The 21,305-nt window shown below is 51.7% G+C and overlaps 1 protein-coding gene across 1 annotated transcript in view; it reads left to right on the forward strand.

Moving 5' to 3' along the window:
* Tekt5 (tektin 5) overlaps window positions 1-9,796 on the forward strand; it is a 58,347-nt gene extending 48,551 nt beyond the window's left edge. Inside the window, exons 7-8 of the mRNA XM_076577875.1 lie at window positions 6,398-6,552; window positions 9,330-9,796. Coding sequence (XP_076433990.1) covers window positions 6,398-6,552; window positions 9,330-9,741 — 567 coding nt within the window. The 3' untranslated portion in view covers window positions 9,742-9,796. The remainder of the gene's footprint in view (window positions 1-6,397; window positions 6,553-9,329) is intronic.
* The last annotated feature ends 11,509 nt before the right edge of the window (window positions 9,797-21,305 follow it).

Genomic DNA, 21,305 nt, shown 5'->3' on the forward strand with positions numbered 1-21,305 from the left:
ACCAGCTTAGCAAACCTCGAGCTTCTCCCAGGCCAGCAGCTAAGGTGACCCTCAGGCAGCATCTGCAAACTGACAGGGGAGGCTTCCCTCTGTGCCGGGACCTGCCAACCTGGTGTACCCAGCAATGGATTTGACAAATCAACAACATTCATGACTATTTTGTCGTGTGACCATGGAAAGACACTTCTTCCACTGTGCAACTTGAATTCATGGTCCCCGGTCCGTGGTCACTTGATATTTAGCTCAGAGTAAACCATCTTTTATTCCCCTACAAGTAAGAAATGGGTTTGTGTCACCAGTGAAAATCCCACTTGAGTCTCAAAGCAAGGATCTGTGGTGCAGGCAGGCACAGGCCTCGGAGCTCAAGAGGAGGAGGAACGCTCCCTTTCTCTGTACTTTTATGCAGTTTGGGTTTTGATGGATGAGATGAGGCCCACTCACACCGGGCATGCCCACTGGGGCCCACAGATCCCGAGAACTGTCTTCTAGACCCACTCACAGACACATCCTGCGATGTTTTTATCAGCTCTCTGAACATCCTCAGTCCAGACCCATCAGCCTTAGAATTAACCACCCCACATATTATCTCATTTAGCCCACTAACCTGAGTGGGTTGTAATGAGTCTGACAAAACCCTGAAGGATCTGGCAATTGGAAGGGCTCTGCAGATGTTGAGTGCAGATCGAATTGGGCTCAGAGAGGTTGAGAACTCCACAGGGTCACACACAGCAAGTAAGAACAGCAGCTGGGCTATGAAGCTGTGTGTGACTGTAACACCTCACAGTTTCAGGGACATGGAGTGGTCCACCCTCTGATGAGGCTTAGGACACTCCCTTCTGGGCTCCTTGTTTTAAGTTGCCGGCGCCCTGCCTTTGGGGATGCGGAGGAGTGAAGCAGGGCCCTCTTTCTCTCACACCGCCCTTTCCCAACTGAATTCCCGCTCCCAGCCAGAGCCAGAAAGGCCTGGCAGCTGCCTGACCCAGTGTGCCAAGACTCCTCCCATGGGGTGACCCCCTGAGCCCAATCCCCAGAGGCCCCGCCCAGCCTCTGGGATGAGCCAAACTGGGCCCTGGAGGCTCTTTCCCCAGCTTTGGGAACGGAAAGATGAACGTTCCAGGGAAGCCCCTCAGAGCCTGGGGCCAAGATGCCAGCCAACCAGCCGTGTGTGTGTGTGTGTGTGTGTGTGTGTGTGTGTGTGTGTGTGTGTGTTTATGTGTGTGAGAGCATGTGTGTGTGTGTGTGAGAGAGAGAGAGAGTGGGTGTGGGTGTGTGCGCACACACGTGTATGTAGTAAAACCGGGCCGGGGGTGGGAACAGCTGGGCATCCACCTCTGCTCTGAGTATGGCTGTAAATCCAAGTGGACCTTGCCACGTCTGTGTCTGAAAGAAAGGGACGCACACATTTGTTAAAATTCTGATGCTTTGTTTAAGGGGTGCATAAGAGGCCCCCTGGGCATATTAGGCACAGCTTCAAGAAGATGGATGAAGAGAGCCTGTGTGTGTCTGAGAAGGAATCCCTCAGGCGAAGGGAAGTTCCTGCAAAGGCCCGGTGATAAAGACCTGCTTAAGTTTTTCTTTGTTCTTGTTGTGATCAGCTTTCAGAACAGCTCAGGTGGGACCTAGACTTGCGATCCTCTGGAGTGCTGGGACTGCAGAAGTGCCCTGCTACCTGCTGCATTTGATATGAATGTGGGGATGTCACAGCTCTGGGGACAGGTGGGTGGGTGGCTTCAGAGGAGGTAGTGCTTGAGACGCCCACTTTGCGTGTACGTGTGCATATATTACATATGTTTAGTGAGTGCCTGGAATTTGAGGCTCTGCACTCGGGCATGTGCTTACTTGCCCAGGCTCTCCTCTCTAGATGCCTCCTGGGTTCCCAGGGGTGCCGGGGGTGTCTGCAGAGTCTGAGCCACTGGAGAAAGAGCACAACTCTGGGCGTTCATTTTCAAAGTTGTCTGTACATTTCTCCAGAAACCTGCAAGCCCTGGGTAGGGCCAGCTCCCTTGCAGGACCTCCTGGGTCCCTATTCACAAATCTTTAAAAAAAAAAAAAAAAAAAAAAAGAAAATCATGACTCACTCTACCTGCTTGGGACTCCTTGCTGGGACAAACAGCCTAGGCTAACTACTACATCCCCACCTGCAGTGAGGCAGTTAACACAGCCCCTTCCTGCTGAGGCCTCTGACTGCTCACCTCCGTCCCTGTCACCTCCTCACCTCTGTGGTTCTGCACCTTCTAAGTCACTCGGGTTTCTGTGAAGTCCCACACCCACAAGGTCAGAACCTCAGAGCTGAACACCGGTTCTGAGGACTCTCGAGAACATTCCAATGTTCAGCCAGGGAAGCCAGGACTGACTTTTACCGTTTAGATAGTATTTTTTTCCCCTTGAACTGTAGGCTCTTTGTAAAAGGAAACTTTTATTTACATTCATTTTATTTTGTGTGTATGTGTGTACATGCCATGGTGCATGTGTAGAAATCAGAGGGCTTGGAGAACGAGTTCCCTTTGGACATTGTGAGGGTCTCAGGGCTAGAACCTCTGTGTGTGTGTGTGTGTGTGTGTGTGTGTGTGTGTGTGTGTGTGTGTGTGTGTGTTTAGCCCAGGTTGGCCTCACTGAGGATCACCCTGAACTCCTGATTCTCCCACCTCCACCTCCCCAATGCTGCGATGGCAGGAATGCGCCACAACACCCAGCTGAAAGAAACTCTTGGGACCGTGGAGGTTTTTTCCTTTTGGCCCTGTGTGTTTATTATTGTGCGTGCTCTTGGCACACATTGCTCATGGGAAGCACCTGAGCAGCTCACGTCTTTCTCACTGTGTTGTAGTACTAGCTTCTCTCTCTATGCTCCAGGATGTCCATTTTGATTATTGATATGCGAGTCTTCATTTGATATGTCATTACAAATACACATGACATTTACATGCTTGGATTGGTGATGATCTCAAAGCGGAATGGCACTGTAGTCGTTACCTTTGACAGACCATCTGATAAAGTAGCTGGCTCACTAGGAAGGAAGGCGGCGTCAGGACCCTCTCCTGCTCTGGGTAACGGCCCTGATAGCTTCCTCTTCAGCAGAAAGCCCTGCCACTGGCCATCCCACACTGCTGCTTACCTTCCAGCCTTTGGGGATCACAGTCCACGGATTTTGAAGGTTCTATCACCCTCTGGGGATTCTGGAGACCCACAGGCTTCCAGGGCTTGGGAAGGGGTTGTACCTCAGTGGAACTTGTGGGGATTTTATTCTCCCTTTGGATGAAGACAACCTAGATAAGAGGCTGTGGGGAACAATTTTTGGCAGCAGGCACACCCACCTGGGCCTGGGCAGATGTGCCCTGGGTGTGAATCATCAGTGGGCCGTAGCAGAAGGTTCTGGGAAACCCCAGTGTTCTGGAAAACCCACAGACAGGTCTGATCAAGACATGTAGCCAGGAGGGGAAAGGTATGTGAAGAAATGAGCAACCGTGGGCTCTAGGCTCGATCCTGAGGAAGGACAGAAGGGGGCAGGAGGGGACGGGAGGGGACGGGAGGGGACGGGAGGGGACGGGAGGGGACGGGAGGGGACGGGAGGAAAGCGATCCACACACCCTCCTATCCCTCACACCCTTGTCCCCGGCGGCGTCACCGCTGATGGACTCTGTCCCTGCCTCATTTATGTGCCCATGAAAAGGGGTCCCAGATCCAGCCACCCCAGCCACTCCACCTGTTTTGTCATACCATCTGTGTTGTTAACTACTGTGCACCTCAGTTTAAATAGTGTAAACAAACCTCAACCTTTAAACTAATAGTTTACTTAGAAGTGCCAGTTTACAGGCCAGGTGCACTAGCACATGCTTGTGATCCTAGCTCTCTGAAGGCTGAGGCAGGAGGGTTGTCTTGAGTTTGAGGGAAGCCTGGGCTACATAGTGAGGTTGTCTTTAAAAGAGGATGGGTCAGGAAGACCCCACACAGTGTCATGAATATGCCTGTAATCCAGCCCTCCAGAGGTTGATGCAGGAGGATCATGAATCAGAGGCCCACCCTGGCTGTATGCTAAGACCTTGCTAAAGGTAAAAACAGAAGAGGGAATCATTGGCAACAAGTCTAGACTTCCAGACCTACAGTCATTCCTTTAGTCTGCATACTGAGTGGACTTCTCTAATTTAGCAAATGAAAGCATAGGACACCCTGTTACACCTGAACGTTACAATGTGTCATTTTAAGTGTCTGAGTGTCAGAGCGTCCCAGGCCATCACTGGGGCATGTCTTGTACTGGGCTGTTGTTATAAAGTAGCATAGACTGGGTCCTTTACAAATAGTGGATTTTACTCAGGAGCGGTGCCACATGCTTGTTTGTATTCCCAGCCTTTGGGAGGCTAAAACGGGAGGCTTGTGAGCTCCAGGCTAGCCAGTGTACATAGTAAGACCCCATGGCAAAACAAAACAAATAAACAAAAAAGTCACAGTTTGGGAGGCCTGTATCAGAAAGTCAGCCTGGCCAGGGTCCGGTGGATTAGAAAACTGTTGATTTCTTGTTTCTTGCATGACGGAAAGGTGACCTATTCGGTCTCCAAATGTGCCCCTTCAACAGCCAGCACACCATGAAAGGGTTTCCATACACATGCAGTGGTGACAGTCACGCTGCTGCAGGACACATGCCATTGTGTATCTAGAATTCAGATGTAACCAGGTGTCCTGTGGTTTAGCTGGCCGCTCTTCTGAAGTCAGCCCCCAGCATTGATTCTGTCTGTGTCTTCCTAGACCCCACAGTTTGGATGATATGACTTTCCCAGCCTGGTTTATTAATGGTTTCTCTGGCTTTTATGCTCCTCACGCATTAGACTGGCAGAGTAAGAACAGTAAACAGCCCTTTACTAGTTGGTCTGATTTCAAGATGGCCCCACATAAAGCCAACGTCTATTTACAGTAAAGCTGGATCAAGCAGGGTCAGATAATGCCCTGATTGAGACTAGTGCCAGAGATGCTGCGTTTGTTTTTCTTTAAGCATTATTGAATCTCTGGCCATATGAAACTGAACTCTTTGTGGTGATGAGCAATTACAGAACATTCTGGCAATAAAGCCATCATGGAGAGCATTGCTTTTAGGCTTGGCAGGAATAGAATGAGTGCATCCTTGGCACTGGGTAATTCCAGGGCTGGAGTGGGTGTCAGTACAAATCGTCCCCAGAGAGCCTTCTCATAGGAGAGGGCCCATGGGAAACAGCTGTGCTTTGATCTAGGACTGTGGGTGACTGAGGGGGGAGGTGGTTGTTTCCATCAGTGAGGAGGAGACTGCAGGTACTACCATCCGCTCAGTCCAAGCCAGGTTAAGGATGGCCAGGGCAAGGTCAAGTTCCTTCAGTAATATACCAGCCTGGTATGCCCATTCTTTATTGACACACTCATTAGCTTGTATTATTTTTATTTGTGTATTAATTTTTTAGGCCAGGCTAGTCTCAAATTTACTTTGTAGCTAAGGATGTCCTTGAACTTCTGAACTTCTTGCCTCCGTCTCCTGAGTCCTGGGGTTACAGGAGTATGCCGGCACCCATTTAATGTGGTACTGGGGATGGAAGCCAGGGCTTTGCACATACATTTTCAGTTCCTGTTCTTGTATTGTTTCATTGTGGAAAATGTCAAACACATAGAAGTATAGAAAGACACAGAATGACTTCCACGAACCCACCATCAATGTCAGCTCTTCACCAATCTTTTCCTGTGTGGCCTTTTCTGATTTTCTCATGCATGCTGGGGAAGCCCTATAGTACAGAGCTCACCCCAGCCTCTCTACTGAGGTGTAACAGTCTGATAAAAGAAAGCTCACTGATAAAACAGCCAGTGAGCTTTAATGAGACTCCCAGTTTCACACCGCTGAAACCTCTACGCACATCAAGACATGAAACGTTTCTCATCCCAACAGGCTCCCTCCTGCCTCTGCTGGGATCCACCTTTCCACAGAGTGGGACAAGGGCAGCATTATATGGGGGACCTGTGTCCATGAGTAGATTTCAGAACCGTCCCCCCACAGCACACGTCTTTTCTTCTTCCTTCATTTCCTTTCCCTTCTCTTCCTCTCTCCCTTCTCACCTCCCTCCGTCCCCCCTTCTTCCCTTCCTCATCCCTCCCTCCCTCTCTTCCCTCTGAACAATGATCGGCTCACTCCAATAGTTTCAAAACCCAAATTCCTCTTGGTACTGGGCCAGCACCAGCGCTCAGTGTCATGGTGACAGGTAATAAGGGCGGCCACAGCTTCTCAAGGTCATCCCAATCACAGTCCCTGCCCCAAAGGTGTTCAGAGTTGGGGAAGGAAGAATTTAAAGGCTAGGTTAGAGGTCCCTGAGGTGACTTTAGCTCCCTGCCTTGCCCAAGAGGAGGAAGTGAGAGAATTCTTGGAGGTGTGACAGTCTTCTGGTCCCCACAGATACTGCAGGAGATCTTCCAGGCAGAGAACACCATCATGTTGTTGGAGAGGGCTATCATGGCCAAGGAGTGTCCACTGAAGGTGGCCCAGACCAGACTGGCATGCAGGACCCGACGGCCCAACGTGGAACTCTGCAGGGACATACCACAGTTCAGGTGAGTGGGGGTGGTGGCCCTGCTGGGACATACCACAGTTCAGGTGAGTGGAGGGGGCGGCCCTGCAGGGACATGCCACAGTTCAGGTGAGTGGAGGTGGTGGCCCTGCTGGAGTTCAGGGAGAGAAGAGTGGGGTCTCAGAAGCCTCACTGTTGCTGGAGTTGCTGGCAGAGCCTGGGCTCGCCCTGGAGGTTCTAACAAGCTGGGTTTGTCTACTCATCTAACAGGCCAATTAGACGGGAGACGTATAAAGTGTGCCCATTTCCAGTCCTGTCATGAGGTTTAGATTTAAACAGAGGACAAGAGGACTGCATAGCAGCCCTGGTCACGGTGTGGTCTCACCCATCACTGAGCTCTTGTCTCTCCTGCAAGGTGGTCTGATAAGATTATTAGAACTGTGGGAAATGTCCTGTGCTCCTCCTCTGTCTTCAGCCTTTTCCTTCCCTCATCATGAACTCCTAGGGTGGGGGACTTCAGTTTTTGGGGAACTATAGCTTCAATTGTGTGGTAGCCAAAGTGAAGGATGCAGCATCTCTTTAGAATATCTTCAATCCTGCCCGGATGGTTGCAGTAGGAACCCTGGGTCTGAGAACCAGATCCTGCATGAGTTAGGACACCCAGTCCCAGATCTCAGCTGTGAGCTGGATGGAGGTCTAAGTTCTGAGTTCCATCCTGACCATCTCTCTCTGAAGCTCCTCCACCCCCTCCCCCAGCACTGCATGTCTGCTCAGGAACCTCCTGCCTCCTCTGAAAGGCCAAGAAGACATTACCAGCAGAGACAGACACAGCTCTGGCCTCTCATTCCTTCAGCATCTTACTCCAGGATCTGATGGAGAGGTGCCTGCTTACATCCCTGTTCCTCTCGGACTTCTCTCCTTGCAAAGAGCCCAAGTCCTTCCTGGCTGGCTAGATCCCATCTACTGTGCTAACTAAGTGGACTTGCTTCTGTGGACAACAGGAGAGGGGATGCAAAGCTTATGGGAGTCTTCAGGAAGGGGGCTCAGGAGCATAGGGCAGGGGGTCATGCCTCTCTCTGGCTGCCACAGTCCTGGAGCCCATGGCATCAGAGATTAGCATTCTGTCCTGGGCCTCTTCCTTCGTTTCCTGCTTGCTTGGTTGCTTACTCTTCTTTTTATGTGGAACAGAGGCTTGAACTCAGGGCCTTACACATGCTAGGCAAGCACTCGACCAACTGAACCACGTCCCCTTAAATTTAACTTATTCTAAACTAAATTAAATGGGCTGAAGATGTAGTTCAATCGGTAGAGTGATTGCCTAGTGAGTTTGGGCCCCGACACCAAAATGCACAGAATGCTCAGGAGGTAGGAGCAGGAGGACCAGAAGTTCAGGGTCATCCTTAGCTACATAGAGCTCGAGGCCAACCTAGGCTACACGAGAACTTGTCTTGAAAAGTTTTTAAAAGTTTAATTGAAAATGCGGACTATGAATAGAGTGACTAAAGGGTTTTATTTTGTTTTGTCAGTTTCTGAATCAAGAGGTCACATTTCAGGTGTTCTTCAGCCCCATGTGGCTCCTGGGCTTGTCATACACAGACAGCATGGTTAATTCAGAGTCCCTCTTGGAGGACTGCCCTGGAACTTTTCCTCCTTGGTCCCCACAGGGCCCATTCATCCTCATCTTTTTTCTGTACTCCAAACTCCCCCCTCGGAGCCCCTTCCAATACTTTTGGCAAGTCCTGCAGAGGCAGATCCTGGGCTATAGGGTAAGGCATGGGACAATGTGGGGGCTGGCCTCAGATCCACCCCCTCACGTCTCTGAGGCACACAGCCCACTCCAGGGGTCTTTTGTGCTGTAGTGAAAGTCTTCAGTGTCTGAGTCAGATGGCCAATGGCTGTGGGTGGCTGGGAGGGGCTCTCTTCCAGGACAAGTGGCTTCCACGGGTTCGGAGCCCTAATTCTCTGAGATGTGAACCTGTGAGCCAAGAAGAGCTAACACAGCGTGGATGTGTGCTCCAGCTGGAAAAGAGACCTGAGCAAAAGCCACCATATACCCCATCTCATATGTAAATGAGGCTAGCCCTTGAGTGTTGTTACCAGCTGAGACCATGTTTTCAAAGTAGCCAACACTCATTTAAAATATACCTGACATGACCAGGTGGTGGTGGCACTTGGGGGTGAAGGAAGGAGGGTGAGGTGTTCAAGGTGTGTAGAGGATTTGAGGTCAGCCTGGACCATGTGGGCCTAGGACAGGAAAGGGGTGGCCAAGGCAAGGCAAAACAAGTCACATAATAGGCCAGGTACGCATGAGTGCCTGAGACAGGAGGACAGCCTGAGCACTGGAGTTGGAAATAATGTACTAGGGCCAGCATAACGACAGATCTTAGCGACAAAACTACACAGAACGAACCGTTCCTTGTATTATAGTAGTTTCTCAGTGTGACTGTGCCAGAGTTTGTCTTTCCCTCTTCTGGGCCATGGTGGACAGCGCTGCTGTGGGCACTTGGTGTGAACGACACTTGGTGTGAACACCTGTCTTCAGTTCAGGTCGGAGAAGCAGGGGCGGGACGGGCGGGACTGCCGGTCCTGGGGGCAAACTCAGGGTTACATTATTGTCAAATTCCGCCCTTCGTTCCATCTGTTGCCTCCTTCATGCTTTGTCAGCCTGGGTGACCCTCTCAGAGGTGCTGGTCCACCTGTCCTCCCCTCCAGGACTGAGGACTGCACTTCTGTGGCCACCCAGGGCTACCTTCCTCGCCGCGCAGGGGGGTGACTATGCTGAAAGGTGTGTCACGGAGGCTTCTCTCTGCCCCACCGCAGGCTCGTGAACGAGGTCTTCACCATAGACGACACCCTACAGACTCTCAAGCTGAGGCTTCGGGAGACGCAAGACACGCTACAGCTGCTGGTGATGACCAAGTCCCGGCTGGAGCACGAGCTAGCCATCAAGGCCAACACCTTATGCATCGACAAGGAGAAATGCATGCGCATGCGCAAGACCTTCCCCAGCACGCCCCGCCTGGTGGGCTACACCTGCACTGGCCCTTGCGCCAGCCTCGCCCCTTCTGGCAGCCCCGCCCCCTGCGGCGGATCCTCCTCCTGCGGAGGCGCAGCACACTGTGGAGGCCCCGCCTCTTGCGGTGGCCCCGCCCCATGTGGAGGCACGTCCGGCTGTGGCGGTTCTGCTGCACCTTGCTCCCGCCCAGGCTCCTGCTCTGCGCAGGTGTGTTAAATGGCATAACGTTGGGAAAAAGCTGAAAAAGAAAATAAAAGAGTGGTTTTCTCTCTTTCCTGCTTTCATGAAAATGTGAAGATACAGAACCGAAGTAAATCAAAGCTCTTTGAGCTAGTTCCCGGGGGTTAAGGCTTGGTGGGAGGTCCTGGGAGATAGGATGGGATTCCTCAAGGACCGAACCTGGAATCTTGGGGCATCCCCAGGAATGCAGGAGATGTCCTTCCTCCTCCCTCTTCTCTCCTTTGTTCCCTTCTGTGTTCTTCCTCTCCTCACTATTAAGAATTCAGAATATGCGCTGGGTCCTTAAAACCAGACTTCTCTGACTAGCATGCTTAAGATGCCGGGTTCATTCCCAGTAGTTTCAGATTATATAGACACGTGCAACCGTAACAGAGTTGGGCAGAGGAGATGGAAGGCTCAGCTGAACCCTTGCTGCATAAGCCTGATGCCCTGAGCTAGATGAGGTGGTGCCACAGAGTCTCGCTGTGTAGCCTGGAATGGTCTTGAACTCACAGATTCTCCTGCCCGTGCCTCCCAGTGCTGAGGTTAAAGGCTGGACCACCACACTCAGCTCTCTGATTACTGGCATCTTAGATGTTACAGAGAATTTGCCAAACTTAGAAGTTAATATCCACGCATTTCAATCTACTAGATTCTGGAGTTTATTAGATCACACCGATTTTTTTCATCCACTTTCTCTTTCTGGTCCAGAATCCAATCCGCATTCCACTGGGTTAGAATGGATCTACCTTATTTATTTATTTATTTATTTATTTATTTATTTATTTATTTATTTATTTACTTACTTACTTACTTATTTTGGCAAATTTTTGTTTTGTTCTTTGAGTAGGGGTCTTGATATGCAGCCCTTGCTAGACTCAAATTTTGTTGATCCAGTCTCTGCCACCTGAGTGCTAGTGTGTGTGTGTGTGTGTGTGTGTGTGTGTGTGTGTGTGTGTGTTTGCAGAATCCCCTTTGGCTACCCTAATGAATCCATTCCTCAATTTAGCACTAGCAGCATGGACAGACCATGTTTTTACAATACATCTTGAGTTCTAATCTGATACTGTGTCTTATAGATTGGGAGTCAGGAGTCCTTAGTGCACCAGTTCTCAACCTGTGGGTTTCGACCCCTTTGTCATACCTCTGTTTCCAAAAATATTACATTATGATTCATAGCAGTTGTAAAATTACAGTTATGAAGTAGCAATAAAATAATTTTATGCTTGGGGTCAGCACAACATGAAGAACTGAATTAAAGGGTCGCAGGGTGACCACTGATTTAGTAGATGATGGAGTAGAAACCATATGTGGGGCTTGTGCATAAGGGTTTTGAGAAACAGGTGCTTAGGAGGTTTTGGATGAACTTGGGAAAAGACCAAGCAGAGGGAGCCAGGGTGCCTGAGACCTCTGTCATCTTTGGACCTCAGTCCCTGCACACAGCAGTGTGTCAGAAATACTTCACTGAACAACAAGTGGCCAGTCAGTGTATGCAAATACATAGGACTCCATCCTGCATTGGTAGACAATACCTGAGAAGAAGTGTGGTTGTACTGAGGGTGGGCAAAGTGAGCCCCAGACCCACCTGCCGAATACAGTGAAGGCTCAGATAATGGTGGACCCCACCCCATGCACACACACTGTGGCTCTCAGAAGCTAGTATGCTGCTAACCAGTTATACAGGGTGGTGCCCCTGCTGCTGACAGGGCCTATGGCAGGAATCTCAGCAACAACCCCAAAGCTGGCCCCATGCCAGGCCCAAGAACAGGCTGACTGGCTATAGAGGAATTCCCAGCTGACCCACTTTCCTAGTTGGCTCAGGAGGGGTGCTGTCCAGCTGACTCCAAGAAACACCAGTTTCTAGGGAGTGTGTGTGTGTGTGTGTGTGTGTGTGTGCGTGTGTGTGTGTGTCTGAACCCAGCATTTTAGCATGTCTAGAAGACTAGAACTGGTGCTATAACTCAAGGGGATTTTGGTGAGAGAGAAAAGTGAAAGACCATGAGGAAAGAGACGAAGTCCATGGTATGGGGACTGAAGAGCTGATGGGTTGGGCCCAGGCCCTATTTCTAGAGGCTTAAGAACCCATCGCATCCCTTTCTGGCACTTGAATAATGAAGTCTGCATGTATGTGCATGTGTACGCACATCGAGTTTCTTGTTTTTTAAAAGAGCTGGTTGTGGTGACCCACACTTTCCATCTCAGTACTTGGGAGGCAAAGGCAAGCAGATAGGATTCTGTGAGTTTGAACAAATTCCAGGCTATCTAGGGCTCTGCATCAGGGGAAAGAAGGGTTTATCTGTCTACCTTCCAGCCACATTCTCTGGTGTGGCTGATAGAGTTGGCGGCATTGCTTCTGCCGGGGGCCTCCCCGCTGCTTACACTTCCTGGTTGTCCTGCTCCAGGGGCCTCTGTCGCTGACATGCACAAGCCTTTCTTGCTGTGGTTTTATAAGAACTCGGAACCCTGAGTCTGGATGTGGCTCTCAGTAGAGTGCTTGCCTAGCATGCATGAAGCCCGGGGTTCCATCCTCCAGCACTGCATTAAACTGGGGTATGCTAGGTCTGCAGAGATGGCTCAGCAGTTAAGAGAGCGTCCTGCTTTTGCAGAGCACAGGGGCTCGGTTCCCCAGACCGATGTCGAGGCTCAGGGTCTGTAACTCCAGTCCCAAGGGAGTTGATGTCCTCTCTGCCTGAGGGCATGTGGTGTTCATGAACTCATGCAAGCGTGCCATCAGAAGTTCAAAATCATCAGCTACACGTGGAGTCTGACACCAGCCTGAGCGGGCAGAGAGTAGTTCAAATGCCTGGTCCCTCTGGAAAATTGAAGTCCCGAGAGTTGAGACAAGACATTTTAAGGGTCTGGAGGGACTGTTAAGAGCGCTTGTTTTCCCAGAGGTCCTAGGTTTAGTTCCCAGCACTCACATGGTGGTTCACAACCGTTTATAACTCCAGTTTGAGGGGAAGTGATGCCCTGTTCTGAACTTCATGGGCACCAGGCTAACATGTGGTGCACATACATGCATGCAGGCAAAACCTTTTTTTTTTTTTTTTTAAAGAAGGGACTTGAATGTAGTACCCTCAGGATTTGGGTGAACAGACTTGGCTGGCTTTCCTGTGGTACCACACTTTCCTGTGTGAACTGCTCACAATGTACTTCTGTTTCAGACTCCAAATGTGATGGCTGTATTTTCATAGGCCTTCCCTTCCTGAGCACCCCAGGAAAGCCGCTTTGTTTAGCTGGGGCATCCAGTGGCTTTTTTACATAAGCATGTGTGTGTTTGTGTATGTGTGTCGGGGGGTGCATGCCACAGCATATCGGTCCTCTCCTTCTACCATGCATGTCCTGGGGATCGAACTCAGTAGTCAGACTAGGCAGAAAGCGCCTTCACTTGCTGAGCCATCTCTCCAGCCCTGGGGCTCTCCTTGCAGATGGGTGTCACATCTCCTGATGATGTGAATTTTCTTCTACCAATGGCTGAGTCAGAGGAAAGGCATCAGGTCTGAACTCCACGATGTGTTTCAGCCTGCTCTGCTCCAGGGAAGCCTCACCAGACCCCATGTGAAGCCAGGCCTCAGCCTTCACATCTAATCACCGACCCAAAGTCCCCTCCTGTGTACTGTGCATCAGTCACTTTTACACAATTGTGACGAAAACATCTGAGAAGGCTGACTCATGGAAGGGAAGGCCCGTCATGGCAGGGAAGAGATGGTAGAATGGCTCTGACTGGGAGCCTGTGGAGCAGCTTTTCACATCATGGTGGACCTGGGAATGGGGAGCCAGCCAAACTGGAATATGTACATCATTCCAACCAGGTGTCACCTCCCACAGTTCTAGAGCCTCCCAAGATATTGTCACCAACTGGGGAGCCAGACATTCCAAACATGAGCCTGGAGGGGACACTTCACAAACTATCACAGCAGTGATGAATAACCCACTGCAGCCTAGTCACCCCGTCCAGTGTTGGAGTGCTCTGTGGCTCTCTCACACCCTAAATGGAATCAGTCTGTCAAGTCCCACTGGCGTCACCCTCTTGTCTCTCCTGACCTTGGCCACTATTCACTCTCTCCTCCGTTGCCCATCTAGACAAGCACCTTTTCTCTCACTGGGTTGATGGGAATGAAGGGGAAAGGTGAGCCAACCCCAACGGTGACTTCCAGCATGCTTACAAGGTGTGCCTCTACGAAACCGTGTGCATGCAGGTGTCCTCGTTTGAGCTGCCACGTGCAGGACTTGTGAAGACAGTGGTCAAGGACAGATTAAGGGGGCAGAAGTCCAATGTTTCACAAAGCCATCTGCAGAGCCTGAAGTCTAAAAACAAAACAAGTTCCTGTAACTCTCAAGCCACGAGAAAGCGAGCAGTGGGAGGAGCCTTTGCAGACAGAAGGAGCCTGTGCTCTTCTTGAGCCCGCAGGAAGAAGCCAAGCTCTCAGCAGTGCCACGGAAAAGAGCCAGTGAACACTGGTAAAACTTGGTGGTAAATCAGAAGAAAAAAAATGAGGGTTGGCAAGGTGGCTGAGCTGGCAGAGGTGCTCGCTGCCAAGCCTGGTGACCCGAGTTCAATCCCTGGACCCACGTGGGTGCAGGTGTCCTCTGGCCACCACACACGCGCACACAGGCACACACACACACGCACATAGACAACTGTAATTAAGAAACAAAACTACAGAAATTAAAGTACAGAGATAGCAAGGAACTCACCTACAGTCACAGTAAATAAATGAGGGAGATAAGAGTTCAACCTAGATACACGAGTCCACAATCTGAACCGCTGATCTCAGCTTCCCAAATAAAAGCCAGTGATCATCATCTGCAAGGCTGCTGGCAAAGACTGTAGTCACACAGTCTGTTACACAGTTACAACCTGTACTTACACAGGCTCTGTACAGGAGCAGGGCACCATGGCCCTACCCAGCCGCTGACCTCAGAAACTGTTTCTCCAGCCTCCAGAGGCCTTAGTCACTAGCAGTGATAACAGCCAGGCTGTGAGGAGGATGCCAAGGGCTGCACTCAGCCAGGTAACCCCACACGCACCCCATGAAATGGGCACTGTCCGCCCCATTTTACAGTTCAGAAAACTGAGGCACAGGGAGGTGAGACCACTTGCCCACTGCAACAATGAAGATGAGTGGCCCTGGCTTCACTTGGGTACTTCAAATACCCACCCAACTTCTAGCTATTTGGGGTATAGGCTTTGAGAGTAAAGTGCCCTCGTTGTTTAGCCTGGCCCAGAAATGCCAGTGCGTCACCGTCACACAAAGTCTCAGCTGTTCGCTCCTGTGGGTCCGAAAGTGCTCTAGACAAGTGCCCCCCTCATGCAGGCTGGGTGGAGGGTTCAGAACACAATTGAAATTCCTAAGGGCTGCTGCAGATTCCTTCTGTTCCTCCCCTGAAGACATACAGAACATTCCTGGTCTGATATGGGAGGGGGCCTGGGCTTCCAGTCTCTGGTTGCACCTTCTTGGTATCATGTGATCTCAGACGTGCCCATGGATGGAATTCTCTGTGTCCCCGAGATATGGCCAACTCTCCCTCCTCCCCACCCAGCAGTACTACTTGGCATTCCTGGCACTCCTCTGAGGGCAAGCTTGGGGTGTGGGCACTCACGGAGAGAGAACCCAGGACAGCTGAGATGGGCGTGTAAGGAGCTGCTGGCTCCATCCCTGCAGCGCCATACAGCTGGTGAGGTTGCAGCTGGTGGCACACGTGTGTCCTGATAGGCGGTCACACATGCCCATGCGGGGCTCGGGTTTGGTGGCGTCTGATGAAGGAGACCCATTAGCTGAGAATACATGAATGAGAGAAAATTATTTTCTCGGGTGGTGGCCGCTTCTTTTCCACGTTTGGGGTTGTCCTCACCTACCATGGAGGGACAGACCTGGCACAACCAGGCAGGGAGCTTAGAAACCTCGTTCACACAATGAACTCTGTTGTCCCTTGGGGTCAGGTTCACCCGGCTCATTTTTAAATGTTTGTTTTATTTATTTACTCGTGGGGGGGGCACATACCCGTGGCTTATTTGTGGAGGTCAGAGGACAGTTCTGTAGAGTGGCTCTCTCTTCCACCTTCACACAGGTTCTGGGAACTGAACTCAGATCATTAGATGTGTGTAGCAAACACTTCAACTTGCTGGCCCAAACCTCATTTGGTTCTTAAAGTTCTGCAGGGAGGTAGAGGACAGCTGTCCACCAGGCACAGGTACAGGTATTTGGGCGACGAGTGGGGTTTGCTGCTGGCTGGAAGTGACTCACATGACCTTGTAGGTAGGGCTCAATGACATACTTTTAAATGGTTCATTTGGGGCCGTGGATTGGCTCAGCAGGTAAAGGCGCTTGTTGAACAGGCCTGGTGGCCTGAGTTCAATCCCTGGATCGAGGACCTATTTCATAATCCTCTGGTTCATTCTCTCTCTCTCTCTCTCTCTCTCTCTCTCTCTCTCTCTCTCTCTCTCTCTCTCTCTCTCACACACACACACACACACACACACACCACCTTAAGAAAAAAAGAATGGCATCAGTAGGCCCCGGCCTTCCTCACTGTACACAAATGAAGTACACCTTGTACCCTCTTCTTCTGGCCCCTGCACCACACCCTGACAGGTCCTGGAGTAAAAGTTGAGAACTTTCCAGCACCGTGGGCCCTGGGCATGGATCCTGCACTGCCTCTTACTGCCCAGCAGCCTCAGGGGTAGGGGAGCTTCAGGCCTGTGAGGCTGTGTGGATGGGGATCCTGGCTGAGCTATGTGCTTGGATGGCTGGAGGGCCGCGGCTCGTCTGCTCTCAGGTCCCTCCCTGTGCTTTCTCTGTCAGCATCTAGGCAGACAACACCTGCCTGCCCAAGCAGGAGAGGTGGGTGGAGGGCATGTGAGGTTCTGATCCTGCCTTCTAGCGGCAAGAAGGCACTGACATCTTGGCCATGGCATCTGATGACAGGTTTCCAGTGACCACTGGGAGTGAAGGGAAGCTAAGATACTCAGCAGACAGGAGCCACAGGCATGATGGAGCTTCCCAGCCGATGAAGCTGGGCAGACTCAAGCCTGTCTCAGAATTCCCCTCCCAACTGTCTGGGCCCAGAGCTGGGGCGGGGAGTTGGGAGAGAGGCTTGAGTCTGCCCAAACCTGGCAAGGAGCCTGAGGCCCAAAGCTGGTCTCTGTTCAGTATAAAACCTTCGTACACAGCAATCATCACAGCTTCTTGTGCAGGACTCTCAGGCTTTAATTCTGACCTGCCCCAGTTCCTCTGGGCTCCGCTTTGCCACCACACCAGCTGCCGATGCTCTGCTCTCCCCCGGTAACACTGGTCCTGCCACAGCCGCCTGCTTAGCTCCCGGTCAGTTACTCTAGTACAATATTACCCGTTATATATATATATATATATATATATATATATATATATATATATATATATATATATATATATATATATATATATATATATGGTGAGCTTGAGGCCAGCCTGGCCTACACAAGACCCAGGCTCAAACACCAAACCAACCAAACGCATGCAAAGTTCTTGGCCCTTTCCCATCTGTAGAGTCAGAAACGCCAGGACAAAGGCCAGATTTGGTTTACCTGAGTGCCATGAGACTGGGGCCATATTTTTCTTTCACTTTGTTACTACGGCTCCTGTACAACTTCTGGAGATCTGGAGAGGGAAAGTGAGACAGATCTCACCCTATAGACCAAACTGGCCTTGAAATCACGATGTAGCCTAGGCTGTCCTGGACTCACTTTGTAGTTCAGGCAAAACTTGAACTCACTATATAGCACAGTTTAGCCCTGGATTTGGAGTAATCCTCCTGCCTCAAGTCCTGCATGCTGGCATTACAGCCATGCACTCCAGCCAGGCAGCCAGGACATTCTTGTTAGATGAATGGATGTCCAGGGTGAGCAGCATCACGTACTAGGTAATTGTACAGTCGTCCCGGGTACATTTATTACCTTGCCCACAAGAGACAAGCATCCCACAAGAACGCAGGATGGAGAGAGGGAGTCCCTTGGTATTGGAGCTAGGAGAGGGACCAGGACATTAATAAAACCCAACCTGAGGCTCGAGGCACAGGGGAGGCTAGGAACTCTCCCTAGGTGTTGGGCACTGTATTGAAGCCAAATGGGCCTCCTCCTCTGGAAAGGCAGATGTCCCCCAACTCTTTGGAGATTGGGAAACTACTTACACTCAGGGAAACCAAGCCCACAGAGAGTAGCATGAGAACCCCCCATCTCCACGGTCATCACAGTGGACACTTCCAGCACCCAGCCACACTAGGCGCTGCTGGAAGCCCTGTACACTCCGTGCAGCCAACAGTAGTCCTGAGTACTCCCCCCTGCACAGCCTTCCACCTGCACCCTCCCCTCCCCCAGCTGCTCCAGATGTGCTGCAGGGTGCTCCTGCTCTGTCCGGGCTGGGATGGTTTTCTAACAGCTCACCTCTCCACAGAGGCACCTCCCCAGCCTAGACTTCTGCAGACCTTTCGAATGCCCTGGAGGACTGGAGTGGAGTGGCAGAGACTCCTCTGCTCTAGAGGGCTCGAGCAAGGGCAGGGACAACAGAGGGAACAGTGACTCCAGCCCAGCTCTCCTCCTCCTTCTCGGCACCCTTCCCCCAGGCTGGGCACCCACAAGGGTGCTGCTGCCTCTTTGGATCTTGAACTTGGCTGCAAGCCTGCCTGCTTGGCCTGCTTGCCTGCCTGGAGTTTACTATGCAGGGGTCAGGAATGGACAGAGGGAGGGAAAGACCAAGGGTTTCCCGGTGCCCTGCCTGACTGAATGGATGCTGTCTTTACCATCAAAAGCCAGCCAGCCAGCACTCAGACACTTGGACCCACCAGGGTTCCTCATCCTAGGGTGTGCGAGGGTAGGTTTATGAAAGAGGGCTAGGGTGGGAGGAGGGGGTGATGGCCATGTGGCCCTTGCCCCCTATTACCACAAGGTTGCTGTCAGGCTCCACCCCCAGGGGACAGAAGGGACTGTTTTCGGCTGGGTGGGCTGCACTGGACACTGATGGTTTGTTTGTCTGACACCCACGGGCCTGGGCTGCTGAGCACCCTGAGGCTACTCCCTTACGCAAATGCCTATGCCAGGCACCTCCCCGCACATCCCTGTGGCCACTGTGCGCATGCCCCCAAGGGCATGGATCCCTGGGTAGTGACCTTTAGGGAAGAGTGGGGAGGGACCAGAATGAGCTAGAACCCCTGGACTTTGCCAGGTCTGGTAAACAGAGTGCCTTCGAGGTAAGGAAGGCTGAGGCTCTGCCAGCCCCACCCCCTGGAAGCAGGGTGCTGGCCAAGGGTGACTTGAGGTGACAAGGGGGTGAGGGCATGGGCAGGCCCAAACATATCCTCCCAGAGTACAGCAACTCTCAGTCCAGTCTGCTCCTGAGAGGTTCTGGAAAGCCCATTCTAAGACCAAGAGAAAGCAGGTGGTGGGCAGCTCTTAGCAGGTGTGGCTCTTCCGCTGCCTTGTTTGCTGTCAGCCTGGCTGTGCCAACACACCACGCTGGTGCTGATTCTGTTTGCTCATTGCAGCCATTCCTTTTCCCAGTTCTTAAGGTTCTGTGAGTTGGGAATGCCCTCAGCCACATTGTCCAAACATGCTGGATTACAAGTGTGTACCACCATGCTGGATTACAGGTGTGTACCACTATGCTGGATTACAGGTGTGTACCACCATGTTGGATTACAGGTGTGTACCACCATGCTGGATTACAGGTGTGCATCACCATGCTGGATTACAGGTGTGTACCACCATGTTGGATTACAGGTGTGTACCACCATGCTGGATTACAGGTGTGCATCACCATGCTGGATTACAGGTGTGTACCACCATCTGGATTACAGGTGTGTACCACCATGCTGAATTACAGGTGTGTACCATCATGTTGGATTACAGGTGTGTACCACCATGCTGGATTACAGGTGTGTACCACCATCTGGATTACAGGTGTGTACCACCATCTGGATTACAGGTGTGTACCACCATGCTGGATTACAGGTGTGTACCACCATCTGGATTACAGGTGTGTACCACCATGCTGGATTACAGGTGTGTACCACCATCTGGATTACAGGTGTGTACCACCATGCTGGATTACAGGTGTGTACCACCATGATGGTTTACGGTGTTCTGGGGATGAGACAGAGCTTTGTTGTACATAATAGGCAAGCACTCTACCAACTGTGTTACATTCACGGGGTCTCACTGTAGAGCCCAGTCTGGCTTTGCATTTATGATAATCCTCTTGCCTCAGACTCCTGAGCACTGGGATTACAGGTATGAGCCTCCACGCCTGGCTTAGTCCCACTTTATATGGTGCTTTTATTTACTATGTGTGTGTGTGTGTGTGGGGGGGTGCTTCCTGGAGGCCAATGAAGATGAGGTGCTCTACAAAATGGTTTGGAGTTCTGACCTTGTCCACTGGCTCCTCCTTAGTTCATTCCCTACTTCCCAGGAGGAAGGACCCAGAGAGCAGGAGGGCTCACAGTGCCCACCTTGTGGTGTGGAATGCCAAGAGCAGGGCATCCCATGTCTGCTTTCCAGGCCATTCTGGGGAACGCAGTTGGCCTGTGCTTTCCCACGCTCTGCACTGTCAGGATGTTCCATGCTGGCCCAGGGCTTGGTTGGGTCTTTGACAGGAGTCCAGAACAGGGTCTGGAAACCCGGGCACGAGCTCCACTCTTCGGGAGACACTTTCTGCTTATAAACCATGTCCCCTCACGGTTAGCATGCTTCCTTCTTCCCACCCTCTTAGATTCTGCGTCCTTCGGCAGAACAAAGCAACCTGGGCAAGGGTCCCTGGACCCCAGAAGCAGGGCAGTGCTCCCCGGTCTGCAGGGCAGCGTTCAGACAGATGCAACCCTAGTCTCTGAGGATGCGCTACAGCACAGGGCAGGGCAGGGAGCCAACATAAGTCCTCACAGTGGGCAAGCACTTTGACAGCGGGGCCATCACCGCAGCCCAGGGCGGGCAGGGGCTCTATGCAGGGTGAGTAGCAGGTGCGGGGTAGATGGCTGCAGAGGAGAACGTTTCTCTCTCGAAGGCAGCTCCAGGCACTGTCAGCTTAGGAAGGGGCAGTTTGGGCAGAGGCACCCAGGGGGGTCGGGAGTGACTCCTTCCACCCAATGGAGTGAGAGAATAGTGACCAACAAGAGCCCTAAGATTGTACTGTGAGGAGAGTTGACCTATGGGAGGGTGGGCCACTGGAAGGCTAGCGTCCAGTCGGCTGGCTCTCACTCTCTGCCATACCTCCAACTCACCCGCAGCCCATTCTTCCCCTTCCTCTGGGAAGCCCGTCCCTCCCCGATCCATTGTTCAACAGAGACCCTGAACCCTTTGGCCTCCGGACTCTTAGCTTTGAACAATTGCTCCGGCAAATGTAGGTCTGGAGCACATTTTCAGGAAGGCTGTGTCCCGACCACACCAAGAGCAGGACGCCATGCCCTGTGTGAGGGCTGTGAACCCGGCTGGGCAGCGCAGGATCAGGACCAGCGGAACCCATTTGCTGGAGCTGGAGGGCTGAGCCTGCACAGGGAGGAGGGACCTGGGGATAGAGAAAGGGGGACATGGGACT

The sequence above is a fragment of the Peromyscus maniculatus genome, chromosome 8, assembly GCF_049852395.1.
Source record: "Peromyscus maniculatus bairdii isolate BWxNUB_F1_BW_parent chromosome 8, HU_Pman_BW_mat_3.1, whole genome shotgun sequence".
Classification (NCBI taxonomy): Eukaryota; Metazoa; Chordata; class Mammalia; order Rodentia; family Cricetidae; genus Peromyscus; species Peromyscus maniculatus.